Source organism: Oculina patagonica, chromosome 7 (assembly GCF_052425735.1).
Source record: "Oculina patagonica isolate OP01 chromosome 7, crgOcupat, whole genome shotgun sequence".
Classification (NCBI taxonomy): domain Eukaryota; kingdom Metazoa; phylum Cnidaria; class Anthozoa; order Scleractinia; family Oculinidae; genus Oculina; species Oculina patagonica.
The window spans coordinates 12,660,371-12,673,265 of NC_135764.1; the positions used below are offsets into that span (position 1 = coordinate 12,660,371).

General features: G+C 38.1%; 1 protein-coding gene across 2 annotated transcripts in view; it reads left to right on the forward strand.

The window, feature by feature from the left end:
- Positions 1 to 2: 2 nt before the first annotated feature.
- Positions 3 to 12,895, forward strand: part of LOC144660795 (kinesin-like protein KIF28) — a 29,446-nt gene continuing 16,553 nt past the window's right edge. For both annotated transcript variants that reach the window (XR_013572161.1, XM_078521520.1), the window contains exons 1-13: positions 3 to 248; positions 2,338 to 2,532; positions 3,505 to 3,637; positions 4,501 to 4,580; positions 7,052 to 7,087; positions 7,498 to 7,576; positions 8,104 to 8,215; positions 8,805 to 8,912; positions 9,559 to 9,653; positions 10,227 to 10,265; positions 11,031 to 11,101; positions 11,419 to 11,479; positions 12,299 to 12,487. Coding sequence is in view for 1 of the 2 variants with exons in the window: in XM_078521520.1 (XP_078377646.1) it covers positions 207 to 248; positions 2,338 to 2,532; positions 3,505 to 3,637; positions 4,501 to 4,580; positions 7,052 to 7,087; positions 7,498 to 7,576; positions 8,104 to 8,215; positions 8,805 to 8,912; positions 9,559 to 9,653; positions 10,227 to 10,265; positions 11,031 to 11,101; positions 11,419 to 11,479; positions 12,299 to 12,487 (1,240 nt within the window). In the remaining variant the exon portion in view is untranslated. The remainder of the gene's footprint in view (positions 249 to 2,337; positions 2,533 to 3,504; positions 3,638 to 4,500; positions 4,581 to 7,051; positions 7,088 to 7,497; positions 7,577 to 8,103; positions 8,216 to 8,804; positions 8,913 to 9,558; positions 9,654 to 10,226; positions 10,266 to 11,030; positions 11,102 to 11,418; positions 11,480 to 12,298; positions 12,488 to 12,895) is intronic.

Genomic DNA, 12,895 nt, shown 5'->3' on the forward strand with positions numbered 1-12,895 from the left:
GACCTAAACATCATCTACTTGAATAAAGTACCGAAGGTGAGCATGTTTTGTGAGGGAAAAAGCGGAATCGAGTGCTTTGGAGTATTTTATTTGGCAGTAATTTAGAAAATTAATGCTTTCTTCGTGAAATCGAGAGGAAATTTGGCGGCTAAATTGAGATCTTGTTAGACGTAGCCAAGGAAACAGTACCTTTCATCACAACCAAGATGGCGGAAAATGTGCGTGTGGCGGTTCGAGTTCGCCCATTTATATCCTTTATGCTTCAATATTAGCCTGAAATGATATTCTTGACTTAAGCTATGGTAAATATTGGTCCTTATCCTTAATATTTTGTTTGTTTGTTTGTGATTTATTCTTTGGAAATTACGAAATGCCGTGAAAGTTACATTAACTAATTGCGAAGGATAATCAATATATCTGCAGGTGGTAAGCTTATTGTTTGATGTTAGAAGTTCAAACTTTTAAAATATTTGCTTTAATTACTCCTAAAGCAAATATATAGTTTAACAATATTGTAATCTGTTGTTTACAACTGTGATTTCATTTAATTGCTTTTTAAAAATATAAGCTAAGTTTACTTTTCGCTGCATTTTAATGCCTTCAACGAGATAACATTCAATTAAAGGGAATTAAAGGATTAAATATTGTCGAAGACTTTGGAGTAGTGTCTTGCCATAAAACAATTTATCTTTTGATCATATTATACCTTTCTCACCTGCAAAACTGGGTATTTAGATATTAGAATCTGAACTAGTTATACTGTACTTCTAAACCAGTTTGTCTGCAGCAAAGCAATCACTTATTGTAAAAACTTGCTATCGAAAATGCTGAAAAAAGTTACACATCACACAATTACATGTATCATGATAATGAAAAAAAAATCTGATAAATAGTGGTAACAGGATTGAGTGGATTTCAATTTGGTCTGTAATCATACAAGTATTTAACAAAATCCGACGACCGCAGGAGTCTGATTTGTTTAAATCACTGGACAGTACGATTACAGACAGAATTGGATGACACCGCCATAGTCCTGTGTTCAGTTATAATCAAAACTGTGACAAAATTAAAAAAATAATAATTATAACCGTCAGTTTAACATCTTCACGGTTAAATAAGACATAACCATTGACTATTATAGCAGTAATGCAAGACCTCAAATATAGTTTGCATAACAGCTTGCACGGTGAAATGACATCAGGCAAGATGCATAAATTGCATGTCCTATTTCACTGTCCAATGGCCGATTCCCTCTATAGCGCGCGCCTGCAGGGAATCACGGTAGTTGTATTCATCAAACCATGCGCGAGACTCAGCTATGATGCACGTTGCTGAGCCGTGATTCCCTGCAGGCGCGCGCTATAGAGGGAATCGGGTATTACTAGCATGATGCATAAATTGTTCTATTATACTCATACCTGCCAACTCTCCAGATTTTCCCAGGAGTCTCCAAGTTTTTCATCAAAACTCCCAGTCTGGTTTTCGGAGAGTATTCATAGTAGTACATTGTCTTAAAATGATATCCTTACAAAGCAAAGATTTCTAGATGTCGCCAGATTTTTGTACTCTGGGGGTTGGCAGATATGTACATGTACACTGTCCAATTACAAGCATGCCATGTAGACTGCCCTATGTAGTGCTAAAATTTCTGTCAGCAAAATAAGACTACGACGTTTCGGAGTCATCAACTAACTTGAAACTCGGCTGTTATCTTTCTTTGCTGTACTTGATAATGGAGTCAAAATGACTTCAAAACATCGTAGATTTATTTCGCTTATTTTATATTTGATTGTATATCGAAATGTTCTCTTAAAATTAGATTTGTGATATAGCGGAAACATTTTATACATGCATGCATGCATGCCTGCTTCTTTTGTGGGAAAGAAGTAGTGCAGTTCTAAGGTGTAGGAAATAAGGTGTCAAGTTCTAAAAGGAAACACATGGTAATTCTGAACTTTTTCAAGACAGTGATTAGATACTTTTTCTTTGAGGTGGACTGAGGCTTTCTTTGTCTTGTCAAAAAATCAACTGAGATTTTGAGACAAGGTCACAAAAAAATTGAGCTGACAAGAACGGTGAAATTTGACAACATGTAAAACTCTGCAACATGCATATATGTAATTGTTGTGGTTTAAATTTATCTTTGCATAGTTTTAAACCAAAGATAAATTTAAACCACAACATAGCCGTAACACTTTGTACCGGTATGTGTGGTCAAGGTCAGAAAACAAAGTCATGAAACAATTAGAAAATATGTTCTAGCAATGAGTTGTACTTTTGTATGAACTTGTATTATAAACTTTGGCAATAAAGTTAAACACCCTTGACATTCAGCACAATTCTCGCGAGAAAGCTCGTGCTGCAGTGTTGATCATAAAGATGCAGGGCAACAGTACGTACATTACAGACCCTGCAGCTCCAGACCAGGAACCAAGAAAATTTGCATTTGACTTTAGTTATTGGTCACATGATGGGTTCAAGGAGCTTGATGATGGCTACCTTTCACCTGCAGAACCACATTATGCAGATCAGGTACAATTGAAGGGCTCAGTGCAAAAAGGGCGGTAGTGATTTTGGCTAAAAATGAACCTTGCCAAAACAACTCCAAATTTCGCATGTGGGTTTGTTTACATAAGTGAAACATTGTAATAAATGTATTTTCGTCGGCTTTTGCTCCATTTCCGAGAAATAACATAATTATGCAAAAAACTAGGTTTTTCCAGTTGGCATCTTAAGTAGCGCCTTTGTTTAAATGGAACAAAGAAACTTCTAGAATACCAACTTGAAAAGTCGAGCTTTTGCATATGTTATTTCTTGAAAACAAAGCAAAAACCCAGAAAAATAAATACAAAACAATGTCTCACATACGTAAACAAACTCACATGTGAGAAAAAAGAAAAAAAATTGTCAATGTTCATTTTTAGTGAAAATCACTACCGCCTTTTTGCACCGAGCTTTACATATATTAAATCTGCGCCTTAAGTTAGATTTTTTCCTATGAAAAGCACAGCACTCGGTGAGCGCTCTTGGCTCTATGTAGTTTAGAGACCTGGCCCGTATCATTGTGTGGCAAAGTGCCCTGGGCAAGGTACTTTAAACTCTCAAACCACATGTACCCCTCAGTCTCCACCTAGGTTTAGAAATTGGTATATGCATATTAAAGAGGGGGATGTGATGGGTGGGGGGGGGGGAAGGTGGTTCCCATTCAAGGGGCGGGGAGGGGTAAATAACTCCTAACTTTACTACATGTTCTGCAGTGAAACCAAAACCAGGATAAGCACCATTAATACAGATTTAGTTAAATTGTTTTGTTGTTTTACATGCTTTCGCCAAACTCTGTCAAAGTTAAAGTACCTTGCTTGGAACAACAACCTCCCCTGCCCCCCACAACATCCCCCCCCCCCCCGTCTTCCCTATCGGAAACATGGCATCAGGAACTGTATAATTAATTCATTAATTTATTTATGCTTTCATTTTGAGCTTAAGTAAAATTTCTATTTGCAGAAACTTGTCTTTGATGACCTTGGCAGAGGAGTTCTTGAGAATGCATGGAAAGGCTACAACTGCTCGCTGTTTGCTTATGGTCAGACAGGTTCAGGAAAGTCGTACTCCATGGTTGGCTATGGAAAAAATAAAGGTGAATATTTGATAAATAATATGAAAATCGATTTAAATTATCAGTCATTAGCTGTTTTCTTTTAATTCATGTCACTAAATCCCCGGGGGTGGGGGGGGGGGGGCACTCAAAAAAGTTTTATACGGGGAGGCTCTGCCCCAAGCTCTTACCCCTTACCCTTTTATATACCGTTTTCACAGAAATTGTACCCCTTTCGTATACCTTTTACTGAAAAAAGGTACCCCTTTCAAATACCTAAAAGACAATTGGTATAGACTTAGAACAGGTCGTATTCTTGTCATTTTCATGTTGCGCTTTATAAATTAAAATAATACAGCCATAAGGTGCGTCGGTTCAACATATTTTAATTCAAGGCCCCTTTAAAAACCTAAAAGACGGATTTACATACCCTTTCATATACCTAAACTTGTGAAATCCCTATCCTTTTATATACCTGAAGCCTGAAAAAGGTACCCCTTTCGGGCGGAGCCTCCCCGTTTAGGCCATTATATGGAGTACCCCCCCCCCTCCCCCAATTAAATCTCTTCTTTTAATTCACGTGTAATTTTCATTACCAACACTTTGTTAGCCATTACTCTTTATTCTCAATGCCTGTTATAACATTGTCCTGTTTTTCAATCTTGAAGTAACCAGTCAGCATGTAACCAGTCTAACACAATTCTTAAGTTTACTTGAAATGTACATGTAAATTTATGACTTGCATGTTGCTACTATCCAAATACAGTAACTATACAGTCAAGATTGCATTTTCAGTTTTCTTTTTTTATGAGCAATTAAGTAGAAAATTATGCAGTAGAGCTTTAATCACTCAGCTAATGTGTTGTAACTTGTCTTTTGACAATGATGTATGTGCATAATTATAGGTATTGTGCCAATATTTTGTGAGACGCTGTTTGATGAAATCGAGACAAAAAGGAAAGAAGGTTCAGAGTCTGAATACCAGGTATTTTTAATATGTTTAATAGTTATACAATTACTGACAGTGGAATCCTAATTTTACAAGCTTTCTAGGGAAAAACAAATAAGGAGTAAAGTCGCAGCAGCTTCCAAGGGGTGTGGCGCTTATTTGAGAGTGGGGCTTATTCAAGAGCAGTGCTTATTTCAACTACCGGTATTTTCAATTGGTAAAACACTGAGGGGAATATAGAGAGACTTAAGCTCCATTTACACGCGCTAAAAAATCGGCATGACACGGCAAATTTTGGCACCATGACCAAACCATTTCGGCACAGCACTACCCATTTACACGACCAAAACAAGAAGGTTTTTTCCTGCTAGGCACGGCTTTTTTTATATCAGCACCCCTAGTTTTCATCAGTTTTCTTCCCGAGAAATGGCAGAAAAATGTTTTGCTGTGATTGTTCGTTGTGCTAATCCAGTGCAAAATGCGAATTTTATCAGCAAGGAACGAGTTGTTGACAATTCAACATATTATTAAAACAGTGTTCAAGGGCAAGCCAAATCGACATCTGAAAGAAGCTGACATGATTAGAAGAAGAGGAAAGAAAAATAAGTGGCTCTTTGCAATGATGGTGGACGTGCCTTTCACACAACGCTTTTTTTTAGAGCGGGAGCTTTCTCTTGTTCTCTTCGCCGGTGTCATTCTCATCCCGCAGAATTTCTCTTTTTTTTACAATCTCTTTTCCAACCACGTGACCAAAATAAACGAGGGCTCTTGGGACGAAAATGCCACACTGTCTGCCGTTTTCGTGGAAACAACGCATGCGTCACACTTCTTTTCGGCACGGTGCCTCGATTTACCCGCGCCAAGACTACCTCCTGGAGGTAGTCTTGGCACCACTAAAAAGTTGTGCAAATGTGCCACATTAAATTTGGTACGTTCACACGTCGATAGTCGGGAGTGCCGTGTCCAAAATTTTCAGCACGGTGCCAAAAATTTGCCGTGCAAATCAGATTTGTTTGGGCATGTAAATGCCGTTTTAAGTGACGTGTGCACTAGGAATGCACAATTTATTAAAAAAAATCATTTCCCATTACATTAAACACCTGAGGCCCCAGTTATTCAAACACTTTAAGTTAGTTTAAATAAAATACAATCTGAGGTAACATGAACAGTTTCTCAGTCTTCTTGTTAAAGCATTGCTATTCAAATATGTACAAGAGGTTACATAACCACAGTTTTACAGTCTTTCTGTAAATACCAAAATTTGCGCCGCGGCGCTTATTAAATTATTTTCGGTAAAGGCGTGGTGTTTATTCAAGAGCGATGCTTATTCAATAAGCGGCACTTAATAGATCATTCACGGCAATGTGATAGCTATAGTACATTGTGCAAATTTAAGTTGTTGAATTTAAGTGAGGCAGGGTTGTCGGGTTCCATTTTCACTGTTCGACAATTTTAGTCAATTCCGTTTCCTACAATTCTTGTAATTTGATTGGCCAGTTGAAACAGAAGCGGAAGCATCAAGAGGAAAGAGCGATTTTCACTTGAGTGTCGAAAGTAATTCGCATTTGCTTTCGTTTTGCATTACTACCGTTAGTAATTAGTTTTAAAATCTCGCCCCACTTTCTCAACCAATCAGAAGTACAACTAATACCAATCGTGATTCGCCCGCACGCGTGTTCGCGTGCTTCGGCGGTGCCAGGTAGCGGAATGCAAACTGCTTTGTGCTCTGATTGGTTCACTGGAGTGTCTGTGTCCTTTTTGCCTGGCCAGAGTGATGATCTTGGTTTTGGTTTCATGACACTCAATTGAAAATTACTCTAAACTTGATCAAAACGTTGTCGAGTGGCAAGTCGATATGATGGGTATCACTGTAAAGCAAAACAAGTGCAGGTACCTTCCAATTTCTACAGTACAGCCTAAACGTAATTACACTTCCAAGAACTTCTTTTAGCATGCAGAAGCCGTCAACTCAGTCCTGTGGGCATTGCGGGACACTTCCACTTAAATCTTGCAAACGCAAAGAACTTCTTTGCGGTTAAAATTTACAAACGCATGCAAGAGCTTCAGTCTTTTTGGTAACGTTTAAAACATAAAGGAGGTGAAAACATACAAGCAAGGAGACACAGTTAACGCAGAGTTTCAGCGAATTACAACTGCTAGCTAGACAAAACACGGTCGATGTTTTTTAGAACACTTTCGGAAGAAAATTTAATGACAAATAAATGTGGTTATCAAAAGTCTCGTTCATACCTCGAATTAACAACTGAGTAGGAAAGGTCGTCTCCAAGTGTTTCGAATCATTTAAAAATTGCCTCGTTCGAACGCAAACGTTATTAGGCATATCCGTCTCTATGAAACAAAAGTTTCAGCTGATTTAAAGTTTCTGTGACATGTTTGTATCACGCCTTTTTCGTCCAATGTAAGCACAGGGGTTACTTGCTAGCTCTTATATGAAAACGTCCTCAGAATGAAAGTTCCAATGACTAATGCCTTGTTTGTTACTTTAGGTTACATTTAGCATGCTTGAAATCTACAATGAGGCGGTATGTTTGTACTCTATTTGTTAGTAAGATACACGTATATTAAAATAAAGTTGTATTAAAGTTAACGCATTGTGATTAGGGACCATTCTTTAACAAAACTGTCGACTCACCGGTCAGACGGTGATGAATTTATAACTTTCTTTTATAACTACTTTTCAAATTATATTCAAGTATAGGCTTGTTTTTAAAATAAAACCAGTTTTAAAGTCAAAATTAGTCTAACTGTCAATATACATGAACGAGAATTAAAAAAAAAAAAAACGTTAAACCAGTTTTGTTACATGTACAGTACCGCCTGGAATCATATGCACATTGGCACGCGTGAAGCGCGAGGGCAGAACGCGTGAATTGCACGCTGGAGGGAGGAGACGAAACCGCGCGGTTCTTTAATCACTTTAATGCTTGTACAGGTACGTGATTTATTAAATCCAGCAAGTAACAAGAAGGGAGGACTTAAAGTCAGGCAGCATCCGTCCAAGGGATTTTATGGTAAGGCATGCGTGAACACAATTACAATGTTATTCATTAAGTTGAGTGTACACTGAAACAGTACGTTATTGAACTCTCAAAGTGGTGACTAGTTTGCCGTGCCGGGAAATTTAATCGAGTAAGTGGCACACTACTGGCTAGGCCAAAAAACTGCATTTGCGTCGCAATGTTCACTTGTGAAGCAAGTGCAAAGAGCAAGCGCAAGCCAGGTGCAAATAAATGAACTATTCTCATTTCCTTAGCGCTTGCTTTTTTTCCTGGCATTTGCGCTGGACTATTGTATTCGTTCTTTTCTCTTTAGGTCCGACGAGCGCTTTTATCTCGGGAACGCGGACGTAAGAACTGAGACGGAATAGACGAGGAGGGGTTTGCAACAGAAAACAGACTGCAACAAGTCTACATCTGCGCTCGCATTTGCGTATGCCGTTACATCACTCGTGTAAACCAGCGGCTATGTTTTACGTGTTGACCAAAGTATTTTTTTGCCAACGTAATGTGAATATTGGTTATCGTCATTCTTTTTTCAGTCGAGAGCTTAGTGACTGTCCCTGTGAAGGACTATGCCGATATTGAAAGTCGTATTGAAGAGGGAACAAGGAACAGGACAGTGGCTGCTACCAACATGAATGCTACTAGCAGGTAAAGCAATTCACACTTATTTTGAACTGTGAACAATAACGGATCGCCGAAGGATGTGTTGACAACTGCCTTTTTTTGTTCTTATCTTGTCAACGCCGGTTAAAAAAAGTAAATTTATATTCTGTCAACTTAAGTATTTCGCGCATATAGAATTATTTTATTGATCGCGGACTTCAAACTTTATGTAAAAGAAACCAGAGTGTCGAGTGGGTGGCGACATGTACGTAAGCAACAAGTAATGTATAAGCATTATACAAGGAAGATCTTCTTACAGGTCTTTCGGGGCCTCTTCTGTAGTTGGTTGAATCTCGCTCCTTTAATCTCTCCTTCCATCGTCTTTCGCCAGCTGTTCCCTCCAATTCCCCCCTCCCCCCCACCCCCGTTTGTTCCATTTCAAGGGCTGCCGTGTGATGCTGATGTTTAGGTTTTAAAGAGTTTGTCCCAACCAACTCATCTTGACCTTTTATCTCTTGCCCTGTTACTTTCCAAAGGTCTTTATTTAAGGACGGATAACGGCCAATGGATTTTGAGGATTTTATCGGATACATTATATTTGTTTCAGTTTAATATTTTACTTTGATTTCTATAGCCGTGCCCACACGATTGTCGCAATTAACTTTATCCAAAAAGGGAAAAATGAAGCTGGACAAATGATGACTAAAACGTCTATTGTCAACCTGGTGGATCTTGCTGGAAGGTAACCTGCGTGACCCTATAACAATTTGCAGTATCATGCACAATCATGCAGAATAAATGTAGTTGAGCCCAGGCAGTGTTTTCTTGACGACTTGTTTCTTTTTTCAAGCGATCTGCAAACTAAGGCATTTTAAGAGTCTTAAGACGGATTTTGTTGAAAGCTCGAGCAATAAGTGCAAAAGTTAATTACCAAAAATCTACTCATAGCACGGTGACATTTTGTATAGTTTGAAACATCTCACTGTAATTCGTTTCTCCAATTGACCCCGCTATGAAATTCTAAAGCATTCTCGAGAATGCCGAACGTCGTAAAAAAAGCTTAAACGCGTGTAGTTTTGTCTGAAACGTCTATTTTAACTAAAATATGGAGAACGTCAAATTCTTTTCTCTCGCGCGGGGTCAGCTTAAAAGTTAAAATTTCGATAAGCTATTCTTGACTGTATTAAAAACTGTGATCATACCGTGACTTTGTTTTGATACCTTTTTTTTGCCTTTGTCGCTTGATTGTTCAGCGGAAACCGTCCTAATACCTCTGTGGTGTTGCTGTCTAGTACATGTATTTCTCATCGATCTTCCGCCTTCAGTTACTTAGCATTACAATGCATATTTCTCCAAGTAATAAAATATCTCGTGTATATTTTCGATAGCGAGAGAGCAGAGTCCACCGGAGCTACAGGAGACAGGCTAAAAGAAGGATCAGCAATTAACCAGTCTCTTTCCACATTAGGCAACTGTATTAAAGGTATTTATGATCGTATTTGAAGAGTTCCCTGACAGGTTTATTTATAAAACTATCCATTTCTGTTGTGTTTTGTGTAGAGACGGCGAAAAATTGCTTGTCTTGTAGCCAATAACTGAACGTCACGGCAAAACTGGCCAATCAGCTTCAACGAACCAGATTTATAACATCATTGACTGACAACAGCTTTATACTTGACTCTCAAGATGACTTTCGCTCAGGTTGTCGATTCGTCAGTCACCATCAACAGTTCTTTTCAGAACTACCCTCACACGGACGATCACACTGTATGAACGAATGATACTCCTGAGTTCAAACCATTTATTGTGGCAAATAACTTTATAAAAACACGTCAGCAAAAAGCGAGAAATTTGTTGGACAGGTGCAGTTTATCTGTCGGTGGGCTTCAAATCGCAAGTTGATTTTTTGTTACAAGTATCTGATACTACCAGTAAATAAATCCAATACATATGAAAATACGCAAATTAATTTAAACATCTCTAAAATGCGACTTGATTTTTGCAGATTCATTTTGCGCAGTGTGTTGAAATGTCGATTTTATTTCTCCTTCCTTAGCCCTTGCTGATCAGTCATCTGGAAAGAAGGGCGCGCTTGGTAAGAAGTTCGTAGCTTAAACTGCCTTCGTTTCTCGAAATGGCATGGCACAAAAGAAGCAAGTCGATATTACATAAATACTTACAGAATAGAGCAGTTTTCAATTGAGTGTCGTAAAACCAAAACAAAAAGAACACAGACAATCCAGTAAACCAATCAAAACTCGAAGCAAATACATGTAGCCGGCACGAAGCGCGGGAAAACGTGCGCGAGCGAGTCACGATTGGTTTTGGTTTTAATTCTGATTGGCTGAGAAAGTGGCGCGAGAATTTTAAGCCAATCACTGAGCGTAGTACTGCAAAACCAAAGCAAACACAATTTACTTTCGACACTCAAGTGAAAACCGCTCTATCTGATATTTTCTTGTGTTGTTGTTGTTTAATTTGTTGTTGTTATTGTTGTTTTTGTCTTGTTCTTGCTTTTTTTATGAGACATTCTGGGAGGTATTAAGAAGTTGTGCCGTTAATAGGCATGAAGGCTGGGCAAAATATTTGTGATACAGTCTCAGGAAATCGATTGGCATTCTTGATACGTTTGGGAAAATAATTTCGTACCAAAAAAAAGTTAAAAAAAAGTTCGTTTGGAAGTAGGTTTCAGTCAAGTCCAGAGCAATTTTATTAATGGAAAGTTACGTATAAATCTTTAAGTCTATTATTTTTTCTACAGCTTTCCTTCTTTTTCACATTTACATGATTATATGATTCACAATAAACAGCAAAGTACGTGTTTCATTTGCGAGGTAATGGCACATTCTTTTCCTTTCAGTTCCTTTCCGTGATTCTGTCCTTACCAAGCTACTAAAGAATGCCCTTGGAGGCAACAGCAAGACAATAATGGTGAGTGTTAAAGTTTCCTTTGGACAAGAAAAGTTAAAGTGAACATTCAGTGGCCTTGAAGTAATATATCAAACACGAGAGACAATGTTTCATCGGGATATCCAAACACCGACGAAATTCAAGGTGTTTGGATAGCCGATGAACACTATCGCGAGTGTTTGATATATCTTCTAAATCGAGACAAAAACGGAGAAATAAAATCGAAAAAATCTATGCTAATCTATGCGGTTATGATTTCCTTTGTTATAAATGCGTTTGAAAAATTTACTTACTTTATATTCTCTTTAATATGGTTTTGTGAACTGTTTGATTTTTAGATTGCAGCCTTGAGTCCCGCTGATATAAACTATGAGGAGACTTTGTCCACGTTGCGATTTGGTGAGACGTTTTTTTTTTTTGGTTTTAATTTTCATTGCGAGTTAACAGTGCCAAACCTCGTAATTGGTGTAACTTATGTTGCATTCCATAGACGGCAGTAGAAACATTGCCTACAAGAACGTGAAAATACTTAAAATTATTACTCACTTAAAGATTGTCTTCCCAAAGTCCAGCATAGATTCTTGGGTAAGCAGTGTGGTTCTTGTAAGCAGTGTGACAATTTAAAAGCTACTTTCATGTGGTACTGTTTATTATGATGTACAAGGTTGCTCAAACTTTTAAGTGTAAACCTTTAAAGCTGATTTCCAGTCCGTACTGCGCAGACTCGGGGTTTGTTTTCGTTTTTGTTTTGAATTCGTTGAAACGTTACACTTCGGTGACAGCATACATGAAGTTTATTTAGTCCGCCAATACAGTTCGTTTGGTTCAAGAATTTCCGATGAGCTGAAACGTCGGTTTGAAATAGCGTCAAGGTTCCCCTACTCGTTATTATTTGTTTTGCAATGATATCTGGCGTTAATAATGAAGAAAAAGGTAAGTTTGTCGCGGAATTTTTAGTTTTGCTTGTAAACATTCCTTCGTGTTGGGCTCGCATAAACATTGCAGCCGAGATTGCGCAGTACGGACTGGAATTCATCTTTAATGTGTTTTCATTCGAATGAAAGTCATTTAGATTGAACCCGACATAAGTACTTTTATCTGGTGCTGTTAGTTTGTCGAGATTTCTCCGGCAGATGTTGTTTACAAATTTTGTAAAAATATCTGAATTCCACAACAAAACGAAATATCTTCACTAAGGTGATTGCCCTTTTTTTGCAGCCGACAGAGCCAAGGCTATCAAAACCAAAGCTGTTGTTAATGAAAGTCCGACTGAAAAATTAATCCGAGAACTGCGCGAAGAAAACCAGAGACTGTTGGAACAGCTAAAGATGTCAGGGGGAGGAGGCCAGCCAATCATTGTCCAAGGCGAACCCGGCGAGCCACAGACTGTTGGAATCTCTGAAGAAGGTTCTAGCTTTTGTTAATGTTGGGTGTTATTAAATTGCACTTGCCTTGGAATTATAATACTTATGAATAAGCAGATGCACATAGAGAGTATACGATCACTAAGAGGAAATATACACAGTGGACTCCGCCTTGCGTTGGAGTGCCTAATCCTTAAGGATTTGTTTCGTTAATATGACCACTCAAAATACCCGGTCTGATTAGTGACAAATGAAAGTTAGTGGAATTTAGATAACAGTTGCGTTTAGTTTCGTTTGCAAGATCTACTGATAACATTTTTTTTTTTTTTTAATTTTTACTTTTCAACACAATACACTTGACAATACACAGAAAAAAATACAAAAGAAAAATGAATAAATATATGTTATTTGCCGGCTGGGAGGTCCGTATACTGAAAAACTGTGACCGAGG